Source organism: Nelumbo nucifera, chromosome 4 (assembly GCF_055504915.1).
Source record: "Nelumbo nucifera cultivar China Antique chromosome 4, China Antique-T2T, whole genome shotgun sequence".
Classification (NCBI taxonomy): Eukaryota; Viridiplantae; Streptophyta; class Magnoliopsida; order Proteales; family Nelumbonaceae; genus Nelumbo; species Nelumbo nucifera.
This window is the reverse complement of record NC_142652.1, coordinates 27,653,299-27,666,600: the sequence shown is the minus strand read 5'-3', so window position 1 is coordinate 27,666,600 and position 13,302 is coordinate 27,653,299. Positions and strand designations below refer to the sequence as shown.

Genomic DNA, 13,302 nt, shown 5'->3' with positions numbered 1-13,302 from the left:
ATGCATGTTATCTTTGATTTTGCTTGTTACTTTGGACTCTGCGCAAGCCTGATCGAACGCAGAAGTTGGAGATTACTTGGAGGCGATTAATATGGTAATTATAAAGATGTGGAGTCGGACGAATCTCTGTGGAATTATTGCTATTCTGCCATTCTTTTTCTTGGTAAATATCACGAAGAAAACGATGATCCACCATTATGGGTTCTCTCCGTCTCCGGTATTGGTTGGTGAATACCGGATAGGTGAGCTGATTGAATGTATGAATTTTGAAGTGGACCATTGTCACGGTCTGATACAGGCTTAGTCTTACCTATGCTTAGTGGGCTTACGTTAAGGGACACCGTCATTATTTTTGTCTGTAAGATTTTTGAGAGAATTGGTGTTATATTCAGGCAGACCTCCAAAAACTTAACGTACTCTTTGAGGAGGGGTGGTCTACCTCTTTGAATGCCTAACCTTGGCACTCTTAGACCAATTTCCCTTGCGGGACGGCTCTGGTTAGTGGCTAGCATGGTTACCAGGGTTCCTCATGGGCATACATATGCTCATGGGGACAGTGCATGGACCAGCACTACGCCACTGACATTCAAGGAAGGCTTGACATGTGGGCTTGGCCTAAGCATGACCCTTCATCATGCCGGCCCCTTGCCTAAACTGAATGAGCTATCCCGTTGGCCATAGCGTACGGGTGTGTTTTGGCCCAACGGTTGCCTATCATCATTGGCACAACAGGTGCCTAGCATCATTGGCATATAGGAGCCCCTTTCGTCGGCACCCAGTCGCCTCTCATCATGGTCGTCCCCCTTTAGCACGTAAGAGGCACCTCCCATGGACCGGCCAGAGCCAGTAGAGTGTCCTGGCCATGCGAACTTAGGTCATAATCTAGTACTATTAAACTTGGTGGAACCGTTTAATCAGGCAACTCCTAGCCTTAAAACACACATAAAGGCTTATCCTAGCCTACCTTAGCTTAGACGCCACACGGATTTTTCTCACTACAGATCTACCCCTGTGACACCATCGCAGCAGGGTTGACGGGCTAATTAGCAAGGGTGGGTTATGACGATAAAGAGATAATGAATATTTACATACTTTCTGGGTATGGCAAAATAGAGGCGTTGGCTACCAAACGCTGTGAACAATTATTGGTGAAGATGCAGTTGGAACTCCCCAACTTCAGACCAGTCTGATGTGATTTAAGTGCTTTCCATTGCTTTGAAATGTAAAAAGAATTCAAGGGGTACCTGGGGTAAGTTTTATGTCCCCTCCATCGATCGCTTTCCTTCTTTATTGGTTGGGAACAGGCAAGTGGTCAAGGGTTTGATGTATCTGCCTATATATCTGGCCGTCAGGTCAGGTGTAGGCCAGGTGATCCATATCCCTCCTTATAGGCTATAGCTAGGTGTGTAACCTATTTTCTAACTTTTATAATTTAAAGTGGGATTCTCTCTGATGTATTAGAATTTGGATTTAAAACAAGTGCATAAATTAATGGTTTAGATAGATTGTTTTTAAGTTGATTTTATCTTAAAGATGAAGCTTCAAAGATGGAAAAAAAGGAGTGAAACCCTAACATCAGCTGTGAGAAATTAAACTAGTGAATCTTGTGCCTTCAATTCTGCATTTTTTTGTTCAGATTTCAGAACTCCGAAGAGAAATTGTCTTTTCAATTCCATGCGTTCTGTTTAAGCTCCCACGATTCTTTTATAGAATATTAATTAATAGAAGTTACCGATATCAGAATTCATAAAATAAGAACCAGTAATATTAATTTGGAAGGGAAAAAAAAAGATTTGAACATTTTGTTGTTGTTCTTACTAGTGACAACTTGGTCTAAAGGCACTGACTCCGAAGTGGGAGGGTGGTGTCATATGCATCTCTGGCTCAGGTAGGCAGATTGTAGGGCCGAGTGGCCGACCTTAACAATTTCCCACTTTAATGGTTAATTGTTGGCCCTACAGTGACAGTGAGCCCCCTACTGAGCGCTGTGGCACGCTTGCCTCCTGGGCAGCTGGTGAGTTGAACTTGGGTGCCTTGTCAAGCCCCTAAGTGGAGCTAAAAGGGAAAATAATGGGGTTTGTTAGAGCCAAGATCCTCTTTTTACTTGGACCTGACTTCTCTGGTTGTTAGCAATATATCCAGTTAACTAACACACACCCATTATTTGAGCGTTATGATGAAGTATCCTTTGTGTACTATTTGGATATACTTCCTCTTTAGATAAGAGACAAGAGGACTAAAGATTTTATTTAAAAGATAAAGAGAACTTGGACTACTTGGGGGGTCCTATTGACTATTTGTATATATACCATTTTAATAACTCCAAGTTGTGTGTTTCTCCCTGTCATGTCACCATCTTAATTTTGATGTGTGTCAAATTCCAGCCAAATTCATAAATAATAATTTTTCAATATTTTAAAGTAATTAAAAGCTATATATTATCCCTTTGAGAGAAGTGGAATTTCTTAGTGTAAACAATAGGAATGATGTGAACAGAGTCTCTTGAGACATGCATGGCTAATCCCATAACTTTCTTATTAAATGGATGGTCTAAATATGCCATTCCAGCCCTCCACATGTTAGCAAATTTCCCTAGTTGTTTTAATTTTCAAGGTCTAGGTCTGGTGTGAATGGTGAAAAAGTCATAGAACATAATGTCGTTTGTCTATTATCATGAATTAACAATCCTTGAACATTCAAAGTAGAAGAACATTGAAATTAATTAAAAATAAAATAAAATGCTTAAATTTGACATTTCTTTTTAAGTTATTCGGGTGCTTGGCCTCAGAGCTCTTAAATCACAAAAGGGCAGGACAAGATTCAAATTCACTTGATTATTCCAACAAATTAAAGAGGTGTATATTCATAAAAACCCGTTTAGCATTGCTCTAAAGGAATTTAAGTTCACATTTTACTTCCATAAGCTAAAAGAGTTTATACCCAAAATATAGAATATAATAAACGCTTCCAAAATTCCTATAGTAGCTTAATTGGCTGAACTGAATGATTTATTTCTGTCTTTTAATGAATAAGTTATTTAGTTGGTAGTGACTAGTGGCATGGGATTTGACTAAGCTATAAGAACTAAAATCAATTATTATAAGAAAGTCTGGCCAGTTCAACAACTTCCATCAATGCATTGGGCCCCGCCGGGTGTTTTATTGGTGAAAAAAAAAAGAAAACATACCTTGGTCGATCAAATGATCATCATAAACGTTCAGTTTGTTTTATTCATTCAGCTAAAATTCAAACAAGCTGTGGTCTTGTTTTCTAATGTGATTTTCCATATATAAATGATTATCTCCATCACCCACCCATGGGCGTTTTTTGTACTATTCAGATCGATAAAGCAAATTGCTTACTTTAGCGTATCATTCAATTCTGAAGATGGGAACAAAAGTCAGGAGCCGAAAAAATGACTGTTTAAGCAAAAAATGGGGATCAGAAAGGAGGCAACTACGAGGGCTGAACAAGGGAGTGAATGAAGAGGTTGAATGAAGAGAAGGGAGTAGGGAGTAGGGAGTAGGGAGTAGGGAGTAGGGTGTAGGGTGTAGGGACCCCTCCACAAAGAGAAAAGGCAGGTTTTTTCATGCAACGTGGGGACTCCGGGGTGGCTTTGAATTTGATGGCTTTAAATTGACCAATAAGAGAGGCCGAGGACTCTTTTGGAGGAAAAGCACTTAAGCACAGCTTCATCTCCATTGCGCGAGAGTTCTGTCCCTTCACGGGTCTATGTGACATTGAAAGATCGATTTCGATTCGACTGAAAGGGAAAGGGGGAGAGTTTCAACTTTTGAGCTCTCATCGATGAATGCCTTTGCCGTTAGTCCTCACTCCTCACCTCGTCATGGAGTCACATGGCGTTACCAAAAATTTTTCAAGGACATGGCCACTTGACGTGACAACTTTTCATCCAGTTGCATGCCCAAGCAGCCCAACCTTAGATATTGATAAAATATACAAATAACCGAAACATTTTAGAATGTATATATATATGGTCATTATCTGATTTGATTAATTAAGCAGCTCAGCTCCTGATAAAAACAGAAATCCTTTCCTTTATTATTAGTTGATCAAACAAACATGGCTCCACTCCATAGTCCTTCCCAGTTCAATTTCATCACTAAAATGGTATTACCAGGTTTGAATATTGCAATTCTAGTAATTAATAGTGTTTGTGATCAATTCTAATAAAGGGTTTGTGAATTGTGGCTAGGTTAATAGGTTCGAATTTCTTAAGAGTGATGGTTAGGTTAGGGCACATCTCTATTATATCTCTAGTGAATAGGCTTGAAACTAATAATTAAAGGTGCTTCTTTGGAAAGACACAAACATCTCATCTACTATAATTTTAATTTTAGTCTTTTCACAAAGTATGTCAAAAGTAGCGGGAGGTGCCCTCATCATTCCCCTATAATTTTACTAATGCATCTTATCGACTTGTAAGATCAAGAGTCGTTTCTTTTATACTTTATTTTTATTAACAAATAATATTTTAGCATTTTTTTTTTCTTTTTTTGTCTAATCCATTAGTAATATACAATGTCCATCTAGAGCTTTAAATAACGATAATAGGATCTAGAGAGCGGGGTATAATTAATCATATTTGAGTCCAAATTTGGGTAGAGAGACATCACACCGGATCGGGTTGGATCCTCTGTGATTATCCAAATATCAGAGCAAAACCGATGAGGTCAAGCCACTCCATTTCATGCTCTGATCAGATGGGAAAACCAACCCAAATGGGTATATCAGGGCAATGGCTCAATTTGGATTGATATTCTGGTGGGGTTAACAAAGTGGATTGATGTTCGGGTTAAAAACACCCAGAAAGATTTGAAGCATGCAGACAAGTAGTTAATTAATTAGATGGTCAGTCAATTCCCCAAATGAAGATAGTATGTAAAGGGAGCTCTTGCGGTCAATAAACGCATGGAAAGAGAGCACAGCCTCGGAAGGTGATAGACAAAAACACAGAAGTAATTTGATTTGAATAAGCAAGCCAAACAGTTTAGATTCTTTCCATAACTAGCTACCTCTACAGTTGTGGCCCTTCTACGGTGGATAGGGGGTGATTTATCTTATGGATTAATTACCAGTCAACTTCTCCGCAAGTTTAGTTACAGTTAAGCTTGTTTGTTGTTTTAGGTCACAGTTCCTTGTAATCTTTTCCAACTTCTTGTGCTTTAATTTCCACTTTGGAATTCTAGATTCCCTAATTAGTGGTTTCCTCATCTTCGGCCGGCCTCAAATGACCATGATTTCTATCTACCAGGCAATTAAAAGTAGATCAACTAGATTCCCTGTTGATTGTGACAAAACTGAACAAACGACGTTAGATTTCCATTAATCAAATGGAGCTTTTGACCAAGATTAATTATTATGTGTGTAGAGCTTCAGTACTGACAGCTCTCAGTGAAGAAACTCATGTCATGCACACGCACCGACCACCAGGAATTTTTTACAAGCACATAAATTCAACTGTGATCGATGTATGAGAGAGGCCACGAATTCCCCAGTTAATTTCCAAATGTGGGATGTGACCTACCCCCATTCTCAACATTTTCATCTTGATCAATCGGGTATCCAATATTTTGTTCCATATCGTCTCAAGTCTCAACACAGGCGCGGTATTGGCAGTTTTGGATTGTAGGAGTCTAAATATGAAATGGGTAATGGGTTGGGTTGGTGAATCTTGAAATAACTTTATGTTGTACTCTCAAATGCTTGGCACAATTCCCATGGCAATTTGCTATCCAAATTGCATTGTACATTCACTGAATTCTGCAAATGGGGCCAATCCCTTCATGGTAATTTTAAGACAATCATTGCTGACTTGGAAAAACAGCTGCTAATTGTTCAATCTTCTCACCCAGATGCTGCACTGATAGCTCGAGAAAAACAGCTACGAACTGAACTTGAACAATGGCTTTCTCGTGAAGAACTTTACTGGAAACAACGAGCACAAATTGAATGGTCCACCCAAGGTGATCGTTGTACTCGATTTTTCCATATTGCAGCTAGCAACCGCCATCGAAGAAATCACATTGCTTGTCTGCGAAAACCAAATGGTTCTTGGACAACCCGTGCAGGTGAAATCTCATCATTACTAAGCTCTTACTATCAAGATTCATTTCAGTCATCTACACCTGATCTCTGTAATTTTCATTTGCCTCAAATGGCTTACACTATCTCTGATTTCACAAACACCATCCCTGAGGAAACTGAGGTCCATGATGTTCTATTTAGTATGGGCCATGGAAAGCCCCGGGTCCGGATGGTATGCATGCTGTATTTTTACAACAGGGTTGGTTGTTATTCAGAGCAGAAGTTACAGCTTGGGTACAACACATTTTTCAATATCCCTAACTTATGTCCGATACCAAAGGTGGACAATGTAGAAACTGCTAAAGATTTCCGGCCCATTGAATTATGCAATGTGTTATATAAATTAATAGCAAAATTAACCACTCGAAGGCTGCAAACTAGTCTCCCTAAATTAATATCCCCATGTCAGAGTGCTTTCACACCGGGTCACAATATTACAGATAACTAACTCGATCATCACTCAGGAAGTGCTTCACTCCATGCAAAAACAAAGGGGACGATATGGCTCATTTTTGTTGAAATTAGATCTTTCCAAGGCTTACCACAGAATTGAATGGCCTTTCTTAATATCAGTCCTTCATCATCTAGGTTTTTCCTCTACTTTTTGTGATCTTATCTATTGCTGTATTTCCACCAGTCAGATCTCAGTGTTAGTCAATGGACAATCAACTTCTCTTTTAGGCCTTCTCGGGGTTTACGACAGGGTTGCCCACTCTCCCCATATTTATTCATACTGTGTACGGAGGTCCTTTCTAGATTAATTGAGCAAAACATCCAACAGGGCACACTGCACGGTTTCCGCTTTGGAAATTCTCGAGTTCGTCTATCTCACCTTTTATTTGTTGATCATCTGTTATTGTTCGGTCGTGAAATTACGACTATTCTTCATCTTTTAAATGACTTTTGCAAATGGTCTGGTCAAGAAGTTAATTTTTCAAAATCAGCAATTTTTTTAGTCCTAATACTCATCGACGAATGCGAATTCAATTGGCCAATCGTTTTGCTGTGAATATTATGAATCATACAGAGAAATATCTTGGAGGCCCACTATTCTTGGGTAGATCAAAAACTACTGAATGGAATTATTTGGTTGATAGATTGAAGTCCAAACTTAGTTCTTGGAAGAAACACACTTTGAGCCATGTGGGTCGCACTACTTTAATCAAATCCACTCTACAAGCTATACCTCAGTACATCAAGCAATCTTATCCCTTACCTAAAGCTATTTGTACTGATCTTAATAATATTTGTAGAAATTTTTGGTGGACTGATTCAGATAAGCATAGTCTTCATATGCATTCTTGGGATACATTCTTGAGATCAAAAGATGAGGGACGACTTAGACTCCGTGATGCATCAGCTCTTAATGAAGCCCTGATTCTCAAACTTGGTTGGCGTTTTCTTTCCAACCCATCAGTACTTTGGGTGAAGGAGTTAAGGGCAAAATATATCAGGACTAAAAAATTCTGGTTTGTACCACTATTACCCTCCAGATCATACATTTGGCGAGGCATTTTAAAGCTAAGAGATTTCTTGCGCCAAGGTTGCCATTGGTTTATTGGGGATGGGTGGACTATTGATGCATTGCACAACCCTTGGCTACCAAATGGGGTTCTTCCCTCTACCATGGCTCCCACACCAAGCCACAATATCAAAGTTGCAGAGTTTATTGAGCACTCCTCTACGACTTGGTGCAATAATCAGTCTCTTATGATTCACTTACTACTCAATCTATTGTCTCCATTCGACTTTCTTTACAGACTGACACAATGCCAGACAAACTAGTTTGGAAGCTGACACCTCATGGATGCTATACTACAGCATCAGGTTACAAACTTCTAACCTCTATGCTTCCCACTTCTTCAAGACAGCAATTTCTGTCTTCTAACATTACTTGGCGTCAATTCTGGAGCCTCAAGAATGTCAGTCCTAAAATACTCCTCTTCACTTGGAGGTTGCTCCAAACTGCTCTGCCCACTAGAAGTAAACTCCACAAAATTCTTCATTTCTGTAGCGACATATGTCCTTTTTGTGAGTTAGCTACAGAGACAATGGACCACTTATTTCTGCATTGCCAATTTTCTAGATTGGTTTGGTTTGGTTCCTCTATGAGCTTTAGGCCTGATTCATACCCATCAAGAAGCTTATCAGAATGGATTTATCTTGATTTGAGTAACGGTCAATCTTATGGTTTGATTTGTGGTCAATACTTCAATATCCTTTGGCACATTTGGCTTGCTCGGAATACCCTCATATTCAATCATCAACACCAATACCCAGAATTCATTATAGAAGAGGCTCGAGTGGATTGGCAGTTGCATTCTGATGTTATTCATCACTCTTTAGTGGTACCTAATGAGAATGTTTCTTTGGCCCCAACTACAGCAATCCATTGGCTTCCACCACCAAGAGGTAGTGTCAAAATCAATTTCGATGATGCCACTGCTACTAATAAATCTAGCATTGGTATTATTATTCGAGATGATAACGGATCATTTCTTTTTGCACGTGTTATTCCGATAGCACCTCAGCCTGCACTCTTCAGTGAAGCCTTAGCTCTTTTGGAAAGCTTCCGGTTTGCTTCTTCTCTTAGTATTTCTTCTGCTGTAATTGAAGGTGATGCACAACTCTTGATTAATCTCTCGTTGAAGGATACCTTTACACCTCCATGGAGTATCTACACTCTACTTATGGATTGCAAGAGATTCCTATCCCACCTTCAAGACTATTTAGTTACTTTTGCTCCACGGATTTGTAATCAATTGCCCATAAACTCGCTAAACATGCATTATCTTGTGTTTCAGCGCACACTTGGTCTGTGGCACCCACTTTCTTGATTCTTTCTTTGAAATCTGATGTAACTGAGTAATTATTAATTGGATCAGCCTTCGGGCATTTAAAAAAGAAATCTTGAAATAACTGACATAGCTCTTGTTTGGAATTGTGTTAAAGCTTAATTAAATTCTTTTGTGTTTTTATTAAAAAAAGTTGTATTCTTTTGTGTTAAAGCTTAATTAAATTCTTTTGTGTTTTTATTAAAAAAAGTTGTATTCCAATCAGAGAACATGACAATTCGGAAAAGTGGGTTTGCTTTTACATTTTCCAATGGGCCAAATCAGTGCGTTGTTGCAAATAATAATATTATTTTAGTTTTTACATCAAACCTTAAATCCTAAACTCTAATTTTCAAATTTAACTGTAATGTTCTCCGATCGGGTGGGAATCGAAGTATTTAGGCATACGCTGATATGACTAATAACACCACAATGCCCATACGCTCCTAAGTCACACCAATATGATTAACATTTCACTGTTGATTTTGCGTCGAGAATAGAAATATTAGTCTGAACTTTGAAAGCATCCACAAACCTCCAATTTTATCAGATATATGCAATTAATTATACGTCTAAAGGCTCACTACATTTTATAGGTGGGCTCCTTTCCCTAAAGAGGAAGTCTAAAATCAAAATCATGATGTGAGGAAAGCTAATTAGTCAATTAGAAAACAAAGAAAAGAAAAAGGAAAGAAGAGATTGCTTCCTTGAAGTGGTTCAATAGGCTTGGTTGCTAGGAATTTAGCTCTCGTGGTTTTGAATGTCAATAGCATTCTTCCAAAGGGGAAACAAATATTAAAGAATATATATCAAAGATTCAATTAAAACTCACTTAGTCCATCTCCGATCTCTCTCTCTCCTGTGTCTGTGTATATGATAGATGAATTGACCACACAGGCACATATATATAATATTGATGCTCATAGTTGGGGTTGAGTCTTTTAGTCAAGAGGCAAATAATGTCATCGCCGGCGCCTTCTTCACCCCCCCACTACTTGAAATTAGTGAAGCCAAAAAATAAAAAAAATAAAGAAAACGATAATGAAGAGATAAATACATCAAACAGTTCCCAACTTTAATCAGCTTTGGAACAGAACTAGAAAAATTCCTTTCCCACCAATAAACCTGAACTTGCTACAGAAGACCTATCTATATCACAGACTGGATCAACAATGGATTATCAGATGATGACAAACACTAAATGCCCCTGTCTTGTAACTTTCTGAACTGCCATAACTCATCTATGCTCCATATGCTTTCGGCCACGTCGTTGCCAACCCAATTACTTTCAGCCATGTGGCAATCAGAGGCCTCATATCCTCCCTGTAGTGACATAACAGACGTGTTGAAGTCGTCCATGTCATAGCTGCTGTTGTCGACATATGGGTTGTAGACAATGTTACCAAAGTCATGGAGAAGAAGACTTGAAGTTGTTGGGTATTCTGAAAATTCAGGGAATTTGGAGATGTTCATGGAGTCTGAAGAAGATATGCTTGGACTGGTGCAATTCTTCTCTTGAAGATTGATACTGTCAGTCGGTTCACTGACGCTAAGAGACACCTCTGGAGGTGGTGGGAGAGGTGATGGCTGAGGGATCTGCAGGTTGAGTGGTATAGGACTCGATGATGAGTTTTGATTTATCATGGCTAAAGAAGAGTCTTCTATCTTCTGAAGCAATCTAGGCATCCAAAAGCATCTGATCGCATCACGAAACCTGGCGCTATTGGCGTCAATCTTGAGATGCCGCGCTTGTTTCTGCACCCTTGTTCTCCAGTAATTCTTGATCTCATTGTCTGTTCTTCCTGGTAGATGTTGTGCAATCTTAGACCATCTAAATTCACCAAATTTAGAAAATCGTCAATATAACAAGGGGAGATATTGATGAATCGAAATCAAAACATGGTGCTGGATATATATCTAATTAGAACAGTCTAATTAATAGAAAACCAGAGCTCTAAAACTTCACCATGCATGATTGAATAACCACCTGTTTCCCCATCTCGAATGAAGTTCAAGAATCAAGAGCTGTTCTTCAGGAGTAAGGTTTCCTCGTTTGACATCTGGTTTCAAATAATTCAACCATCTCAATCTGCAACTCTTGCCAGTCCTCTTCAATCCTAAAATCAGAAAATTTTCAAAGCTAAAAGAGAATCAATGGTGGTGAACAGACAATGATCGATATGATCTATCATGTGAGGAATGATCAGTATGTTACATTAATTAAATGGGCTAAGAGTATATGGGTTGTTACCTGAAGACTTGGCTAACAGATTCCAACGACCTTCACCATGACAAGCAATGTAATGGATGAGAAGAGTGTCTTCTTCAAGAGTCCATGGTCCTCTTCTTAGTTCAACATCTTCTTCACCATACGAGTATAAACTCTTTGGAGTAGACATAGCTACTCTCGTGGAGCGAGAGACCCACAAAACTAGAAGATAGCTGACAAAAGCAAACAAAGAGGTCGGGAGAATTGCAGCTAGCTAAAGCAGTGAAACTCCGCCCAACCCAGCTTTATAGAGTCCAATAAGGTCGAGGCTTTTACTTGGAAAACTACAAGATAAGGACCCCCCAACCCCCAAGTGTTTAAAACCAGCACGAGAGTCGTCTATTATCTTCCACAACATGATTTCAGTTCCCTATATAAAACAAATCAAAATGGGCTTTGATTAAAGAAATGGCTTGGCCGCTAATGCGCATTTAGTAACTTAATTAGCTAGATGATGACAGTCTGTCTAATGTCAGTGACTATCTAGCCATCATCCAATGCTCCACGTGTCATATTATCGTGTCAGTACAATCAATTATTAACATCACACGTGGCATGTTGTCATGTCAATGTACAACCCACAATTAGATGGTTCCCGCCTAGGTAATCTGCTCAGTCAAGACTCAAGATTAAGACTCCATCAAGGAGAAGTTGGTCCCCAAGTCCCAACCACTTGACCAGTCACCATAACTAGCTAGCTAGCTAGCTAGCCCTGGACCATGCATCAAAAAATTAAGAGATAGATGAGATGATGATAGTGGTGATAATATGCGGAGCTCTCCACAGGGTCGATTACTCAGTCTACTCTGTCCTGTCCTGTTTCCATTTATGGCCCAGAAGATCAAATCTAGACCCTTAACTCTAAATGGCCAGAAGAAGAAGAAGAAGAAAGTGGGTCATGGGTGGTGTCCTTAAAAACTAAATCCTAGTCCTTATACGGTGAATGGACCAATTTGATATAACTTTCTTGGGTTTCTAGATCCATTGGTGTGTGAAACGTGTTTGACTGGACAAGATTTATAAAACAAAGCAAAAGCACCTAAACGTGCGTTTATTGGGCTGGGGTAATAAGTCGGCCTTTAGGCAATTGAGCTTTATTAGGAATTTTAAGACATGCTCCTCGTTTGGATGTCAAAGGATCAATGTCCGCTCGGCTCAATGCAAAACCAATACGTTTCCCTATGTAGTTCCTGTAAACCCTTCTTCTCCAAATTATCAAATAACTAAAGAGACAACCATACTCGAGAGCTCATGGAGAAGAAAAGTCTACCAAATTTGTCTGTGCAGCTAAATTTGACCCCAAGCGTACTGTACCTTTCTATATCGTACTGTGAAAATAAAAACGTATGAGAAAGGTAAGCGGGTGGATGGTGATTGTTTTGGCTTTTGTTGTACTAGTTTTCTAGCTAGATTTAGCTAATTAACTAAAATTAGACAGAAGGGTAGCAGAACAGTGATCATTCTGGTCTGGGTGCTTCCTTGGAAGATTGAAGTAAGGGTTTGGGTGAGGATTTAAATAAGAAAATTATTATTAATGGGAAGTGGACATATTCATATTCCGTCGTTGTACTTGGAATAATAAGTGGTTGGGGCCTTGTGGGATGTTTTAATTGGATAAAAGAGGGAGCCCATTTTTGGTTAGAAGTTCTGAGTGAGGGGAACGGGGGGAGATGCCTTTGTCCATATCTGGTTTTGAAGATAAAAGATAAACTTAAATAGATTTAGGTTGAGGCCTGGGAGGAGATTAAGAAGAGATAAAACAGATTACGGTGATGGTACATTCCTACAATAATTGGAGATGATGTCAACATGAACATGATGAAGGAATGTAGGAATACTGTGATTGGGTGGAAGATAACCATGGGTTACTGAACTCATCATGTAGAGGCCATTAGATAACTGCTGAATCGGCTGAATTGAATTGTTTATTGGGTTGTCTTATAAGGGAGAGAATGGTTATGTAGTGAATATTTAAAGGTAAAGTAGTTGTCATAGCATGAATTGATGAAATTCCTCTCATTGATTATTCACTAGGTCTCTGTTTTGTTTGCAGCACACTGTATCTTTTGTTTTGAGGAGGGTTTTGTAAAT

The 13,302-nt window shown here is 39.1% G+C and overlaps 1 protein-coding gene across 1 annotated transcript; it reads right to left on the bottom strand.

The window, feature by feature from the left end:
• Window positions 1–9,624: 9,624 nt before the first annotated feature.
• On the bottom strand, window positions 9,625–11,526 carry LOC104602925 (transcription factor MYB62-like). The gene is made up of 3 exons (XM_010266798.3): window positions 11,194–11,526; window positions 10,930–11,059; window positions 9,625–10,773 (listed from the first exon to the last, which is right to left on the bottom strand). Exons 1-3 carry the CDS (start codon window positions 11,339–11,341, stop codon window positions 10,140–10,142), a joined length of 912 nt encoding a protein of 303 aa, XP_010265100.1. The 5' UTR covers window positions 11,342–11,526; the 3' UTR covers window positions 9,625–10,139.
• Between the last annotated feature and the right edge of the window lie 1,776 nt (window positions 11,527–13,302).